The sequence below is a fragment of the Hyposmocoma kahamanoa genome, unplaced genomic scaffold (assembly GCF_003589595.1).
Source record: "Hyposmocoma kahamanoa isolate Upper Pololo Valley unplaced genomic scaffold, ASM358959v1 174576, whole genome shotgun sequence".
In the NCBI taxonomy this organism is placed as follows: domain Eukaryota; kingdom Metazoa; phylum Arthropoda; class Insecta; order Lepidoptera; family Cosmopterigidae; genus Hyposmocoma; species Hyposmocoma kahamanoa.
The window spans coordinates 39,876-63,196 of NW_020653684.1; the positions used below are offsets into that span (position 1 = coordinate 39,876).

Here is a 23,321-nt window from a genome sequence, read left to right on the forward strand (position 1 = left end):
GTGTAATTTGTGGTTGTCTATGTGTGTGTCCATAGCACCCGCGATACAGGGATTCCCTAGTGCGGGGCTATGTTGAGTGTGTGCGTTGTTATTATATGTATATATTATTATTATTACTACATTGGGTTTTTCTTAATTTTTTGTGTCTATAAATCTGTGTTAAAGAATTGTTCTACTAAGAGGGTATACTTTACTTTTTCATGTATCGGTACTATTCTAAAAAACGCAAATAGTCCGGTGTAATTTTCCTTATATTTTTCTTTTATTTTTGGTGGTACGATTTTTTTCAGGATTCTTACTTGTAATTCGTATATATGGTCAAGATGAGACTTATATGTTCGTCAGTAGCTGCTTATGCCGTATCCTATAATACATTCTCCAAGTGTTTATACTTAGTCTTGTTTGAAACGGATTTTATTTTTGAGTATTGAAAATTTTGCCAAAATTGCGCGTAGCCTATCACATAAAACTTGGATATGGGGAATCCATTCCATCTTATCATCAATTAGTAGCCCGAGATATATTTGCTTATCGACTACTTCTAAAGGAGGGCAGTTACATGCTGTTTGTCTGTCTGAGTGCGTACAACAATGTGTGTGAGCAATTAACTTCAGATCCCTCTCTAATGATTTAATCTATTGAGTAGATTGAAGTCATTTTTAGTCGGTCAAGTGCGGATTTGATATCAGTATCTGCTCTTAAAAGACGGGTGTCGTCGGCAAATTGGAATATTTCGCACTTTGAAATAAGATTTGGCAGGCTATTGACATAGGTCAAAAAAAAAAGGCTATTGACATAGGTCAAAAATAAAAAAGGCTATTGACATAGGTCAAATAGTGCAATGGTCCTAGTACAGAACCTTGCGCTGTCCGTCAGTAACAGTCACCTGATCACTGAGAGATTCGCCAATTTTGGTATATTATGAACGATTTTGGAGATAGTCCTTGCACCACTTTAGCCAAAGGACCTATTCTAGGAAGACTAGATAAACTGTTATAAGAATTTTCAAATACGCTAAACTTTGTTTATCAGCTTTACATGTTTTAACAATCATGACTAAATTCAGTATTCACGGTGTATTTGCTGAAAACGTGCAAATTGTGCCAATGTTTCTTTTCCACCAGTAGATGAAGTACGATGAACAGCTCGATATCTGTTTCTGTATTTCTTGTATTTCTTACAAAGGTAATGTATACCTCGTATTCTCAAAATTTCACAATTGTCATATTTGTTTATTCCGCCTTTTGTATTTGGAGCATCGTAGCGACATCTCTTTAAAATTGTTTAAACTAATTTGTTTGTCTATTTTATTCAGCACAGCAATCTTCGCAATGGAAGGTATTAACGTAGTGATGCCCGTTGAGAACGAGATGTCGAACCCGGAACACTTCCTTGGCTGCCCCGGTGTGCTAAGCACAACTATGATCTTGGTGGTCCTGTTGTATGGAGCCGTTGGGCTATTTGGATATTTGAAATATGGTGAAAGCGTCCTTGGAAGCATCACTTTGAACTTGCCAGGAGATGAACCGTGAGTATTGTTTACCACAAAAAAAATCATTTATCATTATTATAGTTTAATTATTGAGCATTAGCTATAAAGTTATCAGCTTCAACAGGAAACAAATAATTAAGAGAATTTAAAACGTAATATAAAATTTAAACTAAATTTATTTGTGTGAAAACTGTAACTACAAGAGGTTGCTACTTTTGTTTTCTAAAATCACCATTTAATAAAAAAGATTGACAAGAATGCTTCATTTGAGTACTAGTAAAATTGGTCGTTCTTCGGGAGAGGCTTAGGCGTCTAAGCTATGGCTTTATGCTATTTAATAATTATAACTCTGGCAGTATACTGCCAGTGTTTCTTTTTTGTTTTTTTTTTTATTTTAATTTTTCTTCAATTATATTTAATACGTTTTCTATAACACTTTTTCGGCGATTTAAGTGAATCTCAAAACAAACCAATATATTTCTTGGTGTGTGTCGTCATTGGACTCTCAAATAGTACTTAACACCCTTCAATCATAACAAATAAAAATAATAATGAAATCGATGTTTATTACATAAGACAGATTTTGTAACCGGTTTAAATACATCTTTTAATTTAGAACATGAACTAACAAACCGAGTTCTTGATTGTTACAATGATGAAAATATTTTTTTTTTTTTGTAAATTCATATCTATTGTGAAAAGTATGTAGCGTAAATTGGAATGTTCTCTAGTAAATTAAAAATAAAGTAATCCCATGAAAAACTTTTCTTGTAAAATAATTAGGGCGCATTTAACCTCCTATTCACCTGATGGAAAATGACAATAAGATCGACGATGCAAACCTAAAGAATACCAATATAAGTATGCACGCTATAGACAACGACCAAGTTGCTATAATATGCTTGTTGTTCGGGACATAAGTTTACAGAAATTTCACTCCTTAGAACGGTTACAAACGGCGATTTAAAGGCGACTGTATCGATACAAACGCGCAATTGCATCAAATCCCAAGTATAGCGAGCTATGCAATCGCGCATCTGTATCGATGCAGTCGCGCGCTTCCATCGCGTTTGCATCGCTGCTAAAAGTCACCGTGTGTAACCGCCCTTAGCCGTTCGCCGTATAGTGAGGAATAGGGTTGGTAGTTTGTATTAATATTACCCATAGCTGATTAATGGACTTTACCAATTCAGACAACCATGGGACCGGTAAAGGGCTCGAAGCGTTAGTTTGCTTGAAAAAACAAATATACGCGATCTAGTTCCAGAGTATTTCATTTCCTATATGGACTGATAATTTATCGTTCATAGATTTACGACTACGTTAAATTCGCGTCTCGTCCGCCATGGCCGTCACGAACATAATTCTGCCTTACGCTTTGCCGTCGCGACGCCATGGTCACAGATTACTTAACAGTTACTACGTAACGTATAGATAACTCTCACACAAAATTCAAAACGCAAACGTTATAATAGCCTCTAAATCTGACTAATGACGTAAGACGTTCACCAAGAGGAAAAAGGAACCTAAGCAGGCGCTCAGAGAGGTGAAATACGTTGCCCGTCGTGTGCAGTCGTGCGGAATTTGAATGCGCTAAGGTTGTAATGTAAATGAAAGACTTGTGAGACTTTGAAATTATGATTATTTATTTAGTAATAGGTAATTATTATAATGTACATATAATAGAGTAATTTTTTTTATTTATTTTTTTTTTATTGTGACTCGGCAAAATGACTGCACCGCGCCTGATGGAAAGTGCGAATACAGTCCAGAGATGAGAGTAACGGATGGAAAACACAAATATCTTCACTCCGTCACTATCATTTTGCCGGTCTGGCCAAATGCTTCTTCACACTACGTTTGAAGGACCCGATGTTATAGAGGGGAGGGAATACATGCGCCGGGAGTTGGTTCCACAATTTGATGGTTCGGCATAAGAACGAATTGCCAAACTTTTTAGTGCGGGACGGTATTGAACTGACCGTCCAACTGTGGCAACGCAGTCCGGCACGGGTGGTCCGCTGATGGAAAGGAGAGGAAGGGATAAGGTTGAATAACTCTTCAGAGCACTCACCGTGGTACAGGCGATAGAATACGCTAAGAGACGCTATATCTCTGCGAAGCTGTAACGACTCCGCATGCTCAGTTACATGAGGATCGTTGACAACACGGAAGGCGTAGCGCTGCAGTCCATCTAGGGCATCGAGCAAGTACTTGGCAGAGCCGTCCCAAAGGTGCGAACAGTACTCCATGCTGCTTTGATTTAATTTGAAATTAGCATTATTTATGTTTTTTATTTTTATGTTGGGAGAATGTACCTATAACTTTTAAGTTATGTACATTTATGAAAGTTTAGTCCCACTAGGTACCTTTCGCTAATGATTTTAATATATAATAAAATAATCATTATCTATAGAATAATTTATGTAATAGAATAAATCTTTGCCTTTCAATCATTGACTTACAATTAAATGGACGACGGGTCTAATACAAAAACCACGAAAAAAATGTCCCAAGTCAACCTATTTAAACGTAGTGACAAGTAAAGGAATATGAAAAAGCTAAAACGTTGAATTTAAATTGTAATGTCATCGCAGTACTGCCTAATTTTGCTTGCTTCGCTGTCAATCGAACAAACGAAGACTAAAGCGTGAATGACGCTCTGTATACGATTTTAACGCCCTGTAAGGTCGGACACTTTTTAGCGCGGACCCGACGTCCATATAATTGTAAGTCAATGCTTTCAATAATGAAAAAAATTATTATTTATTGTCATTATTCCTACTTCTACTCCCATTCACTGACAATAATGACGCAATTTCAACATTGCAGCGGTTTTTTTACGAAACGTACCGTACGACCATTCAGTAGTGCGCGCGACACTCTCTGAGCGCTTGCGCCGACGTCGGTGCACTCAACGGTAGGCACTTATCCCGTAACTTTGAGCGAATTACGGATCCCTGTCATGGTGGTGAACGAAGTCACTGATGTTCAGGCAAAATCTCGACTTTAACGAGGTCACTATTTGTCATGTTTCCAACAGCCATAACCGACTAATACTGTTTACTGCTAAGTGTAGTATGTTCGGTCGTTGGTATATTAATATGTACGGCATAATTGTCATCTGAGGTTTAAATGTTTATTAATTGTTATTTCTATATATTGGGTAAGGTACCTCTTATTTATAAAGTAATAGTTGGTGCCTGCGACTTTGTTTGCGTAGAATAAGCACTGTATTAAAAAATAAAATAAAAACTGTACTACTTGCTTGAAAAATGTTTTTTGTAGATTTTAGCTTCGTCGTAGGTTTCAACTTTCGTGAAATGGGTTGACCCCCTTTAATATTTATTTTTGTGATAAAAATAGCCTTTATCCTTGTCTTAAGGGTACGTTCCCATTAAGTAACAGTCGTTCAAGGATAAAAAAGTCCACGATACGGTCACGACAGGCAGTCGTGATACGAAACAGGCTAAAAGCGTCCAACGATAAATAAAACATTACGACATAATGGAAACGCGCCCCGAGTCCCATCTATCTGTACACCAAAATTCATCAAATTTGGTTTAGCGGTTTAGGCGTGAACAGACAGACAGACAGACTTATATTCACATTTAGAATTATGTTTTGGATAATCGGAAAGTAACCCATCTCTGCGTGCTACGGAATATCCAGCGGCGAATTCTTGCCAGGTGAAGCCTGAACAGTAGCAATTTGCTGAGACTTTCACTTTTTCTTCGACGTATATTTAAGCAATTGTTTTATTAAAAAATAAAGTATGTTTATTGTTAAATACCAAAAGCAAAAAGAAAAATCAACAAAACCGGTATTATATCGTTCCGAAGCGAGCTAAATTCGTGTAAATTCAGGAACCGGAACCTAAACCGTTATCGTTTTGTTCAGGATAATTTAACTCAGAAATGTTACCCATTGTAAGTTAAAAATAAATTTGATGAATTTATTCCAACGAAATGCAATTCAATAGCAATAAAGGAAATTTAACCGTATTTTAAGCCTACCGACAGAATGACTGCATGTTTGCAGTTAATTCGTGAAGTCGTAATCAACTTCATGCAGCCGATACCTCGATTGCGTGAAATTGATAACGACTTCACGCATTAATTGCATTCATTCGATCTCGGCTGCATGAAGTCGGTTTCTACTGCATGAAGTTGATTACGACTTCAACTGGCAACATGCAGTCAATCTATTAGCAACCGGTATAATCCGGATAGAAATCTTCAATTCATTAAACACCAAATCAGGAGTAACATATTGAAACAACAAGTTTAGTGGCGTCGCGTTCCCAACATGTACGTTACTAGGTCCACCTAGTGCACAATTTGATTCTATAGAAAATTATTACAATACGATATTTTACTCTCCAATTTTTCAGTCTTAGAGCATAAGCTCATGACATGAAGTGTCGCTTACCATCAGGCGCAGGAATTGTTCATCCCGTCACTTAATACCATAAAAAAAAAGTTTTTGTTTTAATGGCATTCCTAACGTACTCGTGACGTAACACATTCTTGATGAATATCTGATCGTCGTCTAAAAATAGCCTTCTTCTTTTTATCGTGTCGATACTTCTTTTATTTTAGGGCTATATTGACCCTGAATAGTACGTTGCTGCCTCGACTGCGGTGTCCGTGGGCGCGTAGAGATCTTCCCTCGTACAGGTATTAGGACACAAGGGGCACAACAGTAAGCGCTGCATGGACAGTGTTGGGGCCTCGCAGTCACATTGGGTTAGACTAGTATAACTGAAATCCCATTTACACATCATGTCTCTGCAGCGCCCTACCTGCGTGCGAAGACGATTTAAGGACTTCCACACGGATCACCGCAGAGCGCAACCTGGTGGTAGTTGCTCTTGAGTTGTGATGAATCCAGGTGGTGTTTAAGGTTCTGCAGCTTTTTTTTATATTATCAGGTGACGGGACGAATAGGTCGTGCGCCTGATGGTAAGCTATACGCCTATTCATAACAGTTGCAGTCAGAGCTTTATATCGCAAAGATCTGAGGGGCACTGCCACTGCGCCCATCACCCTGAGATACGAGTTGACAAGTCCGATGTGCCTATAATTTCACCTTTACCCTGCAAAACCAGAAAGCAGTAATGGTCACATTACTGCTCGGTGGCAGAAATAGGTAAGTTTTATATTATTATGCAAATTTTATAAGAAATCTTCAATATTGTAGAATGTTTTATCGTTCAGGTAATTAAATAATAATTTCGTAAATTCTGCACAATTATTGCAATTCTTAAATACACGTGGAAGTTTGTTGTACACCTCGCAGCCGTAAATTACACTCGTTTGAAATAGAGATAGAATTTACTTACCTATGAAATAAAGATTATTTCACTTAATCGTTTTACATGGGCTAGTTTATGATCTGAACGGGAAGCGCCTATGTGACGAATTGAAATAAATTAAAATGACGCTTTATGAAAAATGAAAGGAAGTTCTCACTTCGACTGTCATTGTTTTGTGTGCTGATTACGCGATTACTTTGTTTGTTGGGAAAAGAGTACCTCAGTACCGGTAATCGATTTCAATAAAACTTCTACGAACTTTCAAGACATCCTCCTTTTTTTTATAAGCTCGTTTTATCGCACTGCACCCCTCTCGATCTAGGGCATTGTCTGGCCAGTCCTTTAAAAATAAGTCCAAGTCATCGCGCCATCGCCGATGGGTTCTACCACGTCTTCTTTATGATATGTGGGGCTTCCACACCGTGGTTGTCCTGGCCTCTTACGCTCGGCATGCAGCAGACGTGACTAGCCCAATCCAACTTCAACTTGTCCTATTTAAACATTCTCCTAAAAATAAAAAATGTAGGTAGACGCTAATATCAAAATTTCTCGTTATGCTGTTCTCCTCGTTTAATATAATCGTTATCTTAACTACCACAATTTAAACGCAAACTTAAAATTAGCCAACAGAAATAATACCGCTTGTAAAAATAATGATTTTGCTTACAAGTTTATTGCTACCGTTTTGGGCAGTTAAAGATCATTTTAATTTTACCCCATTCATTCGCTTTTGATGTTTCCTTTTAAAAGCTTTTGCTTTCATAGTATATTGTAAATCATGCCGGAAAAAGCTCGTTATAGTTAATTTAATGAACTTATTAATAATAATAAAATAAGTAGCAGTAGAGCTCCTTGTGAGAGAGTTCATCCAGGGTAATACTACCAACTATTACCTATTTCTGCTACCAAGCAGCATGTCAGCATAACTGTTCTGGTTTTGAAGGGTAAGGTTGTTGGTGAAATTATAGGCACATGGGACTTATCAACTTGTGTCTCAGGGTGACGAGCGCAGTGGCAATGCCCCTTTAAATCGCAATAGCTCTGAGTGTCACTGCAACTGCTACGGATAGGCGTCTAGCTTACCATCAGGGTAGATAGAGTCCCAGATGTTCCGCAGCCACGATTTCCTCTATCACCCAGCGCGTCTTTCCCTGCACTTTGCCCATCATTATCAGCTATAGCAGCGTGTATCTATCGTTCCTGATCACGTGACCAATATACTCTATTTTGCGCCTTTTGGCAGCTGGTATCATTTTGAGGGACGTACGAACACGCTGAATCATGGTTTCGTTCGTGACCCTCTATGCCCAACCAATGCGCAACATGCGAAGGCCACCACGTCTCAAATGCCTTTTTTTATTACCCGAGAGAATCTGTTTACATATACCCCGGCCCTGCGGGGGCAGAGCCGTGGTTATGTGGGACTGGGCTGAACCATGAAGGGGAGCAGCCCGATCGCACCAAATCCCCGGGCTATTCCTCCTCTCCGCTGCAGGTAGAGCTCGGGTACGCTATCGCTCGTCCGCACCTCCACCAGCAGCTGGCCGTGCCCAGCGCAGCCCCTCCCCGAGAAGGGAGACGATTTCACCGTGGGATGAAATCGACCACGACTGCTAGAGACCCCCGCCACAACCCATTCGGGGGGAAAGTCTCAAATGCCTGCAGGCGTCTTGTAGTGTTTTCTCCTAAGGTTCACGTTTCGCAGCCGTATATGACGATAGGCCAGATGTAACATAAAAGTAGCCTGACTCGGAGCTTTAAAGTAAATGCTTGCGCCTAGCCAGTGTCGTAAGAGCAATGGCACAAGAGGGTTGCGTTGTCGCAACGCTATGATTTCAACGCACCACGTGGCACACGAGGGATGCGACACCGCATCATTGCATTGTCGGAACGTAACACTGATTACTTACGCGCGGCAGCTCGCCTCCCCGCTTCGTCTCCTGGCCCCTTGTCCAATACGCATGCGTTCCGTTGCCGCGCGCCGTTTCTACGCAACCTGAGATTGTCGTTCTATAATTTATATCTAGCACAACGCAGCGTCAGCGCTCAGATGTCGCAACGCCGCCGACGCAAAGCATCGTGAGACGCTCTTTAAAAAACGTAACATCGGAAAGTAATATTCAGAAAATGTTTTTTACGTCCTCCGACGTCGTGATATGCGATTTCTATGAACAATATTCGCAAACTTGTAAAGGTAAACAAAACAGAACAAAACAAAAGTAATCAAGGGCTGAGCTGAACAAAAAATTTGGTAAGACGTATCTTATTCAACAGAGTTAATGATGATGTTTAGTTACAGACAAATGTAGCTAGACAAATAAATGATACAGACAAACTGATACAATATAGTGATAAAGGGTCTTAATCATATGAAGAAAGTTTTTTATTAACTCCGACTAAAATTTGTTACCAAATTTACTTTTCACTAAACATGTCTGCCTTCTAGTGTAGTTAGGTGGGTATAATATCTACGGACCTCCACTTGTTACAGTATTTTTTTCACTTGCTACTCAAATCTTAAAAGAACACAACACCAAGTCGGATATAACGAAAAACTGTGTGCTGCATATAGAAGTAACACTTTTTTTATGACACCAAGTGACGGGACAAACAAGTAGTGCGCCTGGTGGTAAGCGACACGCCTGTCCGTAGCAGTTGCAGGGCCACTCGGTGTTTTAAATCGCAAAGATCTGAATGGCACTGCCATTGTGCCCGCCACCGCGAGACATAAATCGACAAGATCCATATGCCTGTAATTTCACAAGCACCTGGTTCAAAACGGAACGCAGTAATAATGCATCACCGCTTGGCGGCAGAAGTAGGTAAAGTGTCAGTACTTCCCTGAACGAACTCTTTCACGTGGAGCTCTACTGCTACTTTAAGCTGTTACTTTAGCTTACCAATGTTGCTACTGCTTGACTACTTTACTTTATGGAGGATGGATGGAGGAGGAGGATTCTCATGTGGAGTAAAGCGGCAGATATACAAACCATATTTGTGTTGCAATCGGTAACAGTACTAAAAAAACCGACTTCAAAAGTTCGTGAAATTACATCTATTTGCCAAGTTTTATTGAAATCGGTTACCAGAAAGTGTGCGGAAATGAATTCATCCCCTAGTTTGCCACCCTTAAAGGTGGACTATTTGCTTCAAATTTAAATGAGGCTACAATTGAGGTACCCTCTTTCTAACATAAAAAGAAGCATCCAAATACTTAAAAAAAACATACAGACGGATTGAAAACCTCCTCCTTTTTTGAAGCCAGTTAAAAACGACCGATTCGTCCTGTGTACCGTTTAGGTTCTCGGGTTTCTCTCAGAAAAAAGTTTAAGAAGACTGCTATCATTACTGGCATCACAGTACATTTACTCAAATATTTTGTATACCCATAAAAAGACACATAATTTCATTAAGAAAGAGATATCCATAATATAACCAAATTTGGTTTAACTAAGGTAAAAGATTATTTTATGGGGAACTGTATACGTTTTTACAATAAGATTCCGGAACATATGTTAAGATTTTCTAAATTTAACCTTGAATTAAAAGTATTTTAATTGCCAAACTCATACTACAAAATTGAAGAGTACCTGAGTTAGGTACATAAAGATGTATGCAAAGACAACATGAGTCTAGATTCCACACATTTATGATTCAAAGTGTATTCCATAGCATTTAAGTTTATTTGAAAAGAGCAATTCCTAGAGTTTCTTGTTCGTTCTTCTCAGGGAGTGACGAATGACGTTTTCAGGTGTAAAAATTATACCCATGGAATAAATTATTACTTGACTTTGACTTTGAAAACACGAAACGCAGATTTATAGCACTTTGCAAAATTTTCCCCCACGGAAATATATCTCTTTTATTACCACCGTCAGGAGAAGCCAGTTTGATTTTATAATAACGCTTCAAAATTTGCTCCCTTGACTCTTAAACTATAACTAACCGGTGACTAAAGGTCCATTAGCACTTTCAGCCATTACACTGAATATAGAATTAATTAATTTTGATACTTTGTATACTTACCTGCATCGAAGTTCAGAATGGCAAATAAACAAAATGGCTTCGAATGTGCCAACAGACATTATTTACTCACATAAAGACAATATGGAGCATGAGCACTCCAATTAGTGCAACGTAAAACAAGCGCTGATTGTAGCATAATACAGCTCTATTATGAATTCACATCTAAAGCTTCAAAAGATATTTATTTGTACAGTGTTATCCTTGTACAATGTGTTGATTTGTATCCTTCGCGATTTTTTTAAATTTATAATAGAAATAATGCTAAATCGTCTAAAAACATGAAAAAAATGTATTCTAGCCAATATTCTGGCCTTTTGCAAAATTATGTGTAAATCGTATGCACCGCGTGGGCGCAGCGACCTCGAGCACTCTGCCGCCCGCCTTTCATCGGCACGTAAACTTTCTCCATCGCTTATTTACCTATTTTGTATTATTATGTATACGAATTATTGAATATAGTGCTTTAATTTACTAATTATATACAATAATTAGGAGAGTTAACTGATTTCTGCCGCCAAGCATGTCAGCATTACCGCGTTCGGGTTTTGAAGGGTAGGGGTAAGGGTAAAAAGCTAATTATGTCGTTTCACTTTCAAATTTTTTTATCATTTTTGATCAAAATGGAAGACATCAGTAATTTTGACAGCTGGCGGCCATCTTTATTCGCCATTATCACGGTGCGAAATAAGACGGTGGTAACAAATTGAAAATAAAACGGATTTCATATAAGGACCGCGCCTCACGTACATTTTTTATAATCATATTTGAATGTGGTATTTAAGAGTGTGGTGACATCTGTGGTTATTTCGTGTTTTGGTATTGCTTTAAGGATCTAAACAAAACATAACCGTAAAAGACTAACATAACGTCTATTGGAAAATTTTAAGTGTTTATTAAATGAGATCATTTACCTATTTATCCAATCATGGACATTTTTGTCCATAATCGGATTATATCATTCAAGAGCTTTACTTGTGTTTACCGTCTTTATAAAGGCAGACTTTTAATTTAGTTTATAGCTTGTTACATTATTTTAAGTCTACAAAGTAATGGAAACAGTGTCTGTCACTGTTCGTCCATTACTGGATTTGATTTTTTAAGACATGGCACTGAAGCGAATGACCACCTATTGTTACCAGTCACAAATGGGTTATATGAAACGTCACACCATTCGTTTAAATACCAAGCAAGATCTCGTTTTTTAAGATTGAATTTGTTAATTTGGCTAAATAGTTGATCGTTCATATTTAGGTGTCCATGATTGGAAACCGTCCATGGCGGGGTGTCCATGATTGAAAACCGTCCATGACGGGGTGTCCATAATTGGAAATTCGACTGTCCATATAAGGATACTCAAACAGGATCTACTTTTTCTCGAATAACAATGTTTTCTTTATTAATTGATATGATTAAAGCACTTTCAATCGTTATTATAAGATTTTTTAACAATTAAACCATTCCTATGTGGAACTCGAGGAATATATAACTCATCCAAAATTAAAAGACTAAAACAATAATAAATCCTTACATAGACCATGATTGGTTTCGCTACCTTACTTACCAACTTACGTGAATGTACTTGCTAGAAGTGTTCACGACCACTGGCTATTCAAAGATTCCTACGTCGTCGCCAAGAGTTTCGTTTCAACTTTCTAAGCACTAGCACATTTAACTTCGCAAGTTCGAAAGCAGAGACGACTTTTGCGCGCAATTCTTCGACACTCGTAATCTCCTCCGTGTCTAAACTAAAAGGTTCACATTTCTCCACACGTAAAAGTCCATAGGAGTTAGGTCTTTTACTTGTGAAGTAATGCTTTTTACTTAATATGGCATTTGTTATTTTATCTACACACATATCATAAACCCTCTGTGATGTGTTCAAAAACCGCAAATTACGACCAGCATAAACTGTTTTATTAGAACAAATTTCTTTTCTGTGAAAGTGTTATTAGTAGGTGTATATTGCTTCATAATAACATCAAATTCGATTTTATTATTACATTCAAATTTCGAATATCTCTGTAAAACCAAACAATTTTATTCGACCTCAATTCTAATATCAGTCGAGATGAAGTTTTATTTTGACAAATTTTGACAAATTTCACACGTTACTTGATATCGAACGATATGATAGTTCGGGCCGACACTAGGATGTCTATGAATTAAAAAAAAAGTACGATTGTGTGACATGCGTGAGAAAAGTTTTTATTTGCCGCCATTTCGCCAGTCGTAACATGCGGTTCCTGAACACATCATAGAGAGCTTATAATATGTGTATAGATAAAGCGTGTATGTAACTGTACATAATTAGGCATTCAAACACTCGTGTGATATTTTTATGACACCCGTGTTTTAGTGCCTTTCATTATGTAACAGTCACATAAACTACTAATAATTATATAATTCATAAATGTAGAAAGAATATGTGCGGGTTCACACCTTATCTATGACTGGTGGATAAGTAAGGCGATAAAGAATTTTTCACTGACGAAGAGTCGAAGTTAAAATTGATGTTACGTCTGTGATCGTTATTTCGGACTGCGAATTCTCATGGCGTGAGGCGCCATCTAATTAGCGCGCGAGCGTTCTTGAAGAGGCAATTAATTGTCTTTAGCGAGCGGGCGCCCCATCCCACCCTCTCTACCTACTTCGCCCTCCTCAGTCTTTATTTAAAAAAACTTAAGTAACAGCTGCAACACAAGCATTATTTTTTTTTAATAACATTAAGTGACGGGACGAACAAGTCGTGCGCCTGATGGCAAGCTACACGCTTATCCATAACAATTGCAGTGCCATTCAAAGCTTTAAATATCAAAGATCTGAGGCGCACTGCCACTGCGCCCGTCACCCTAAGACATAAGTTGACAAGTCCCAAGTGCCTGTAATTTCAATTTCACCTTACCCTTCAAAACCGGAATGCAGTAATGCTGACATTACTTCTTGGCGGCAAAAATGGGTAAGATGGCAGTACTATCCTGGATGAACTCTTTCAAAAGGAGCTCTACTGCTATTAAATACATACCTACCTATAAATAAACATAAAACAAGTATCGCGCGTGGTAATTATCACTTGACGCAGAGTTAGTAGAATACCACTTCACACATGGAGTGCAGCCGTGCCGAACAGAGTCTGATCAAGGTCTTTATTTATTTATTTTTACATTTTAGGAAAATTTACAGACAAATAATACAATTATAGTATACTTTAATATGAATAATCCAATGCCAACATGAAACTGTTTAAATTTAAAGTGATTAACAAGCCAAAAAGAGTTTTTAAGAGAAAAAACAAAGAACACAGTTACATAAAAAAAAACATTAATTATAGACAAGTGTGTAATCAAGTCTTTGAAGATATAACTGAATAAGAGCACCTTTAAAACCGGGTTTTGAGCTTTCAGGACTAACTTATTTTTATTTGCTTTCAGACTAGCACTATCGGCGAAGTTCCTGATAGCTGTCGCTGTATTTTTTACATATTGCCTTCAAATGTACGCTCCTATGGATATAATATGGCTCCGAATAAAAAGCAGATTCAAAAAGAAGTTTTACAATATTGCTCAAATTGCTTTGAGGACTCTTAGCGTCGTATTCACAGGTGAGTTAAGTAATAAGAATGTGCCAGGAAATCACACCAATTCTTTGATCTCAAACTAGCGAATTCCCTGTATACAATGAGTAACAGAGCATCGCATTTCAATCCTCGTCTCGGCTCGCCTTGCCTGTGTGCAAAGCACCTTAATAGTCTATACAACCTTAAATTACTTTGGTCGATCCCGCTTAACAGTGAGTGTTGAATCAATCACTCTGGAAAAAATATATAGGAAAATTTACTTGGGCTCGGATAATTATGCAGTATAAACTACAAAATATGTGTATATAATATGGACAAAAGATCTTACCTTATGTACCGTAAGTACGAGTACTTAAATATTGAAAAAAAAAAAACATGTTGAAAGCAACTCGGAAATTGTTTAGGTTTAAAATGAATTGAAAGTTAAGAGGGAAAATTCATTATATTGTAGATAGGCATGTAAGCCTCTTTGTAGCCTAACATTTTCTGGTTAAATTGCTAATATGATTTCCATCTGCGCAATGTTTACGGCACTTTAGTAGACTAATTATGAGCTTCTGCTCGCTACATATGCCGTATTTCGTAACAACTTAACCTTTGTATTTAAAGCATTGTGCCGTATTGTATGTCGCTTTCTATTTAAAGCAAAATATCACGGTCGTTATCTTAGCCTTCTATTTGCGCTAGGAAGAAATAATACTTATCAGCCCGATAAATTAGTTAAATATACAAAACCATAACATTTACCTTATATACACTTCCCCGATCCTTTTTTCCGAAATTGTATTTCTAAAATTAATTCAATTTGCGGTACAATACAAAAAAAACGTACAAAAACAAATTACAATTAAAAAAAATTACATTCCACCTTTAAATAGAGTTGATGTAAATTTTGACCTTATTCCCATTTGATCCCCTAAAACCGATCCCCTGGGAATCCAGTTTATTTTAAATTTATATTTAGAGAATAAATATAAATATTTTTTTTCCCCGCCGGATACCGTAGTACTACAAGTTTATTTCTGATAGGTACTGTGGTACAGTCCACAAGAAAATGTATTTGAGGATTGTACTGTATTTTGTTTAGTTTATTAAAAATGAACAACATTAACTGTACTAACTTACATGACTGTATAACTGAATTAACTTTGATTTCAAAACTTCTTTTTCTCTTGACTATAGTTACTCTACAAATACAATGAGCGGATCCGTTGGGAGTTGCAAAATATAGAGGGGATCAGTTACAATATACAATTGGTGGTAAATCAATTTTGGTAATCAGATGGGAATAACTCAAATTTTGTACATGTCCCTTTTTTCTTATCCTTTTTCTTATCTACCTTTCTTTTTATAGTGGTGTTAGCTGTGGCGATTCCAGATTTAGAGCTGCTGATAGGCCTGGTCGGTGCCATCTTCTTCTCGACCCTAGGCCTTCTCATTCCAGTCATTATAGAAACAGTTCACAAGTGGGAAAGAGACCTGGGTCTTTACTTTTACGTGTTATGGAAGAATGGATTGTTGGTGTTGTTTTATTTATTAGTACTATTTTCTGGATGTTATTTAAGTATAAGCAAAATGGTGAATAAATACAGTTGATTTGTTATCCTTTATTTATTTTTAAAAACCGACTTAATGCAGTCCACTAACTGGCATATGTACCTACTCATGGCAGTTACCTTATATCTGTCAGTTACCGGCATATCTTTTAATTGAATACAAGTTAGACACAATTACATCTGCCTGATATGGACGTGAGCGTGATCCACCTACAGCTATTAGTATTTTGACATATCAATACACAGTGCTAAAAAATAAGGTATTATCACGAGTATATACTTATCTACCCCATTATAATCAATTTGAAATCAGATAAATGCAATAAGTGAACCAATTCGTTTGTCGAAATATTTAAGAAAACAAATTTCTAAACACTGCCTGTTAACAATACTCCTTAGTGATTAAAACCCTCTTAAATTTTATCTTCCGAAACATTTTAACAATCACAGGCCACGTTACATTAAAATGGAAAAGAATTTCATGTTTAGACAGAATTCTAAATTCGTTTTCAGATAAAATGTGTTTTTAATTGTACGACCCAACATTTATTTGATTTTATTCTTATTATTGATCTTATGCAGTAGTAGGTACCATAAAACAGTGAGAGTTTATTTTTTGCATTTATAGTTCTGGTTCGATTCTCGGTTCAGTCAAGCTTTTCAAAAATTATGTGAATGCAGTTATTCATACCAAGAAAAATAAAAGAATCATTCCTATATGTAAAATTAGTTATCTTAAGCATTTAGGGCGAGGGAGGCCTTTGCTTAGCAGTGGAACAGTATAGGCTTAAATAAAAAAAAGCATTTCTGGTACTACTACAGTTGATTTTTTCCAGCCTGTATACAGCGGTTTTTTTTAACTGGGGCAGTCTAAGGAAATCCGAAACCATTAGAGATACAGGGAACCTGTATGAACCTTTAATTAAATTTTGTGAAAAACAATTTTGGATAGTAATTTTTTGGTCAAGCGTGTGTTAGCCATAAAAATGTTGATTGTGTGCGTTAAAAAAGTCTAAATCTTCAGTTAATCCTTCCGATGCAAACTGTCGACTGTAAAATTATCATATATATAATTGTTATTAGCACCCTATACAATTAAATATAAATCATGGTTTGATTGTGGTGCATATCAAGCTCTTTAAAACATAATTATCGAGCTGAGATTTGTGGCACATTGTACGCCCTGTACAATATTATAAAGCAGGTACATAATTAACAATTATTTCTCAAAAGAAAATACATTAAAGTACCTACTGGCACGCTATGAAGGCCGTTTTGACAGATTACAGTAGTAAGTCAAATCGCAATTCATTAACAAAAAAAATATAATCAAATGCGAGTCGCATCTATAAGTTTTTAGATTTATAACTGCAAGGGGTAGCTGATTAAAAGAAAATTAATAAAACAAGAATAAAACGATAATAAAAATATTGACTTAATATGTCGTCAATTCGAAACTGCTTTGTTTTGCATTGAGCTTTGACGCGAGTTTGCCGGAGGTAGAAGTGGCCAGCGATCCAATAAGTGACGATCGTAGAATTCATTTTTTTAAATTTCGAATTTCAAAAAACAAATGCCGAGTTGTGTCGTAAAATTATACATCCATAAATTTTTCTGCACGTCATTATTGACAACAATGTACACTTGCGTCGGGACCTCGGTGTGGTCGAGCCGAGATTTTATTGCCAGAAAATGAACCAGGTTCATCAATTATGCCCGGTAAGATTCACAATATTTCCCTGCATTCATAAGAAATAGAAAATTTAGTCAGTCTAAATTAAAACAATTTTTGGTATTGGAACATTTAAGCGATGGCCTTGAAGCCAATGCTTAATAAATTAAAAAAAAAAACATGCAGTACAATGTACAACATCAAAGTAGTTATGAATTAATACGAAACTTGATGAGCGGACAAACGTTAAAACGCTCATCATAACGTGCCGGTACTTTAATTAATTTTATTATAGTCATATTTCACGTATAAAAATATGGTCGATGCATGTCTTAGAGATTCGTTTTTTATATCAATTCGCGTATATTGACTGATACCTGATTCTAGACCTTGTTCACACATAAAATTTAAGTATCGTGTTACAATTGTGTTAGATTGCAATAGATCTATGTTCATGCCGCCCAATAATATATAGTTATTATTTTTGGTGACGAAGATATGTGTTTAGATAGTTCGGCCACAAACAGTGATTTATTTAAGCAAGGCGGTCTGTATACTACACAAACGTCATAATTATTGTTTTGATTAGTAATGATCGTACCTGATACACATTCAAAATATTGAGTACCTAGAAGTAGAATTTCTGATAAATTTGAGGCTTTTATGTACATACACAATCACTCCTCCAACTCTCCTTTTGTCACGCAGCTCGTGGTACATTTCGTAGTTATGCAGCTCAAACATCCTGACACAATCGATGGAAATATTAGCTTCTGTTATTGCAATAACATTTATATTCTTCGTACTGGTTGTTATTATATATTCTAGTTGTGCGAAATTTCATGGATCTTATATTTACATGCAGAACAGTATAGGGGATATATCTATTAATAGGTCATTCCAGTTGTCTGCATTATTTTCTTGAATGTTTGTGTTTATGGTATCCATTTAAATCGGCAAAGAAAGAAAACTTATATTCCAAAACAGAAAGCGCATGTTGTGGCACTTATCCATATTTAGTATATATTACCAGTCTCACTTCGTATCATCATACTTTTAAACTCAACCGATCAATAATCTATCAACATCTTCCATGGATGGTATAACAAAAGATTTTTCTTTCTCTACTCAGAAGAGTAGAGAAATAAAAAGGCTATAAAGCCTGAATCAGGCCCTTTCTATACCATACAAACTTACAAAGTCCACCCTCCTTACCTGTGGTCTTAGCTTTCCATAACAAGAAAGAATTATTCGGTGTTAGTGACTCACGAATTTGAATTTATGAGCCAACACTAAAGCCCATGTCCGAGGCATAAATATTAGTATTCTTGGAGGCAACCAGCCATTCGTATTCGCCACCATCCGATAGTGTGATAATAGTAGGAGGTTGTTTTGTAGTTTGGGGTCTCTCTGCTTGTTGCTTTGTCCTATATGCTCTCAGTATATGTTCAGGCCTCTGATTCAGTTTTTTACAAATAGAACTAGTTATGGACATAATATTTTTCTCCTCTTCTTCTTGTATGTCATGGATTTCGAGTTGGTTGCATTTGTTGGGTTTGTTCTATATTATTAACTTTTTGTTCAAGGACATTACTTTTAAAAGTAAGATTTTTACAAGTGTTTTTGTATTCGGTTATTTGGTTTTCATAACTTTTCATCTTGATTTCGTAGTCATCTACCTTATCTAGGTACCTTGTCCGAAAAGAATTGTAGGGCACTCTGTAACTCAGTAATAATGACCTCTAAACGAATGACCTCTAATTTGTCAGAAACTTCTTCTGCAGTCATCGTCGCCTTCAGCCAAGCCTCCGGCCATCGTGTGTGGCAGTCTATGGCGGTCAAGCAATAATTGAAACCGTTAGAACAAGGAAGTGGGCCGATGATGTCGATATGCAGATGACAGAATCGACTGGTCGGTAAATCAAACCGACCAACAGGTGATTTAACATGCCGCGATACCTTGCTTCTCTGGCACTGAATGCAGCAACGTGCCCACTCGCCACAATCTTTGTTGATGCTAGGCCATACGTAGCGACTTGCTACCAAGCGTAAAGATGGCCGTGCACCAGGCTGGCTGAGGTTATGGCAACGGTCGAAAGCAGCTCGACGGAACGGCGAAGTGAGGTAAGGTCGAAGGTGGCCGGTTGAGGTATCACATATTAGAGTGATGTTGGTGCCCGGGATCAAAACCTGCTCCAATTTCTAAGCCGATCCTTCTTGCGTTTTCGCCAACTCTATGACAGACATTTGAAACTGAGCTAGTGCGGCGAAATAGTCTTCGAGTGAAATCGCCTCGATGCGGGATAAAGTGTCTGCGACTGACGTTATCTTCACAAGTAACATATTGAATGTCAGTTGAAAATTGGCTAATAAAAGATAGTTGGTTCAGTTGCGGTGGAGGTAATTTTTTACGACGTTGTACGAAGGCCTACAGCAGTGGCTTATGGTCAGTATATATAGTCACGTGTTGCGCTTCGAGAATGTGGCGAAAATGTTGTACGCTTTCGTACACCGCCAGCAATTCCCGATAATAAGCAGGCCACTGAGTTCGCCGAGGAGTCAATTTCCTGCTGAAGAAAGCAGGGGGTTTCCAGGCACCGTCCACCTGCTGCTGAAGGCAAGCACCAACATGGACACTGGATGGATCGGTAAATAACCCAAGAGTGCATCCATGATCGGGTGCCATGAACGTGGCACTAGATAGGCTGGCTTCACAGGCTTCGTAATGCTCCAGAAGCTCCGGCGTCCATGAAAATGGTTTAGCGACTTTGCCATTGGTAGAGAAGGCAGCGTCAATTAAGGAAGCCTGAAATTTAGCTGCCTGAGGAATTAAACGTCTATAAAAAATTAACATGCCCAGAAAACGGCGCATACCCGGTACGGTTTTGGGAGGAGGAAAATCTAAAAAAAAAAATAATAACGCACACACTCAACAATCTAGTAGGGTTTGGATTCGTTCTTGCGGAGGGCGAGTGCATCAGGAGTAGACGTCGTAGAACTCACGTTCTCACGTAACTGCTCACAAGTCGCAGTCAGCCAAATGTCGGAGCTAATTCTCCATGGAAACTCCAGCGTGCGTTAGAAAGGAGTATGAGGCCTTTAATTTGTATTACTCATCGTCTTCAAGTCTTTCAACATTGTATTTTGAAATTTTTATAAACTTTTATTTCTTGAGAAACGTAAAATTAAAATCGTCGGAATTTTCACATAAATGTTCGAGGCCGCCGAGACAATCACGTCGGGGTCACCAATTTGGGGAATTTATCGCTCCCCTAACGAAAAATAAGACGGCCTCGTGAACTTCATGAATTATATTATTTCGTGGTTTACAAATAACTTTTATCAAACCGGGCAAACAATTTCCAACCGCTGACATGACAATTGCGTAGCTTCACAAGATTCTGTCGTGCAAACGACAAGGCAGCTGCCTGGAATCGATAAATCGTTATCACAATGTAGTGGGAACAGACTAGACTCGACAGTCATCCAACCATAAATAAAACATTACGATGTAATGGAAACGCGTCCTTAATTATATCAATTACAAAAGTCATGCGTGTTGAAAAATTTAACATGAAGTAAAACGAAATAATAAAAGATCGACTTACTAGATAGTAAATCGATATTTTATTATTTCGGTTTTCGCTAGTATTTTAATGTAACGTTGAAGTAGTAATAGTATTAAAATCACACTTGTCTAAAATTGTTAATCAATAGAATGTCTAGAACAGCGGAAATAATAACAGTAATACAATTTATTGTCTCGTACAGCGTTTTCTTAATATCTAATTTAAACAAATACAAAAAAATGCTACAAAAGGCAGAGGTTCAGCTTATGCTGACACGGTGATGAGACCACATAGGTAGTGCTGTTTTTAGCCTCTTCCTAATCCCAATGGTCTTGAGTCGGTCTTGAGTCGGTCTTGAGTGGGAAACATGTCAACGAGAGCTGATGAAGAATATAATTATTAACATACACTTATAAAAAAAAAAAAAATATTGATGAACAATAGAAAAAATAATAATAAAGAAAATAAAAATTAGGGCAAAGAAACAGTTCGTGGAATTCGTGTGCGAGTGTGAGTGTATCTGTGTGTATATGAGTGTTTTGCCTTGTGTTTCATTTAGTAGCATTGTAATTAAAGCAATGGGGTTAGTCGATGTCATGTCAAAAGTAGTCTCATATTATTAAAAAGGATGGACGTAGATGGTAGAGTGAAATACGTTGATTTAAAGAGACATGTTTATTGTTCGGTCTCCGGAATGTAAGTAATTAAATAATACAATATAAAATAAAATGTAAACTTAAATGCTAACCAAGCAATACGCACCACATGTTACAGTTTGATTATAAATATCGTCTATCTATACTACATTATAGGGGTTCCAGAGAAAAAAATGTGTTGCGTGGTAGTTGTTAAAACACATTTTTTTTAAGTTAATTACAAGAAAATCTTAATAATTAATTAATTAATTAAGAAAATCTTAATTAATTTACAAACAATTTAGTATTATTCTTGTGTTATATACCTGTTCTTTGCCATCTTTCAAAATTTTTACATTTGGTGACAAATCTTCAATAACAATATAAGGTCCTAAATAAATGTTATCTAATTTACTTCCTACTTCGTTTTTCAATAAAATTAAATCATCTTTCTTATATTTTACAGTATTTATATGTTTATCGTAATTTTATCATTCTTAAACTTTTCCCTTTTAATAAATTATTTCTACCGCCGGCCTGTGCTCGATGTAACCTGTATCTTAATTGTATAGGATAAGCATCAGGATTATATAAAGGTTCTACATTAGAACACAACAAATTATTTGGCAGATTACAAAGTTTTCCAAACACTAGTTCGTATGGAGTGTATTGTGTTTTGGTATGTACGGTTGTGACGGTGTGACCTCCTTACACCGTCATCTCACCTTTTTGTATCGTATCATTTTTCCTTTTGCTTGTATTTAAATTTTAAATTTGAATTGTTCCATCTTCCTTCACTTTCTCATTTTTGCTTCGTACCACGGTCACTCCCTGCTTGACCGCGATAGCGGACAGAACTACTAAATCAATTGTCTAATTGTTTATTCTTTTCAAGTTTAATCATAATACAATCAATGTAAATCATGTATCGACCATAATGAGCGAATAACAGTCTATCCAATATCTGTAATTCAACATAATAAAACCCGATAACGGGTAAGTGCCTAAATCTAACATCTACCATTTTTTAGGTCAAGTTAGGGAGTGTTTTTTATTAATGTACTGTTTTCTACATCTACCTTTTATTTGTTACAGTTTTTTTACTTTACTTTTTACTTCATGTTAATTAAATTTGTGGACCGGACGTTTCCTGTTTTACTGCCGTGATCCAGAACACGGTTGTTAGGATTACAACCCTTTCACGGTCGTGTTGTACGAAAAACACCAAAATGGTAGCCAAGTGCTCCAATCAGTCGAATTATTACTACAGTGTATACTAAGAAACGCTCCTAAACTTTTATGAGTATTCTCTAACGCTAATAGCTAATAATTTCGTGGTGATACGCGGTCGAGTGGAGTTTGTTATTTTTTAACAACTCACATACTTCAACCATAACTGACGACATGAACTTTGTGCCTTGGTCCGAAATTATCTCTTTTGGGATACCATAGCTCAATATAAAATTATTTACAAATAAAC

General features: G+C 36.9%; 1 protein-coding gene across 1 annotated transcript in view; it reads left to right on the forward strand.

Moving 5' to 3' along the window:
- Window positions 1-16,005, forward strand: part of LOC113225792 (proton-coupled amino acid transporter-like protein pathetic) — a 45,076-nt gene extending 29,071 nt beyond the window's left edge. The window contains exons 7-9 of the mRNA XM_026458196.1: window positions 1,316-1,528; window positions 14,264-14,433; window positions 15,764-16,005. Of these exons, the coding sequence (XP_026313981.1) occupies window positions 1,316-1,528; window positions 14,264-14,433; window positions 15,764-16,005 (625 nt within the window). The remainder of the gene's footprint in view (window positions 1-1,315; window positions 1,529-14,263; window positions 14,434-15,763) is intronic.
- The last annotated feature ends 7,316 nt before the right edge of the window (window positions 16,006-23,321 follow it).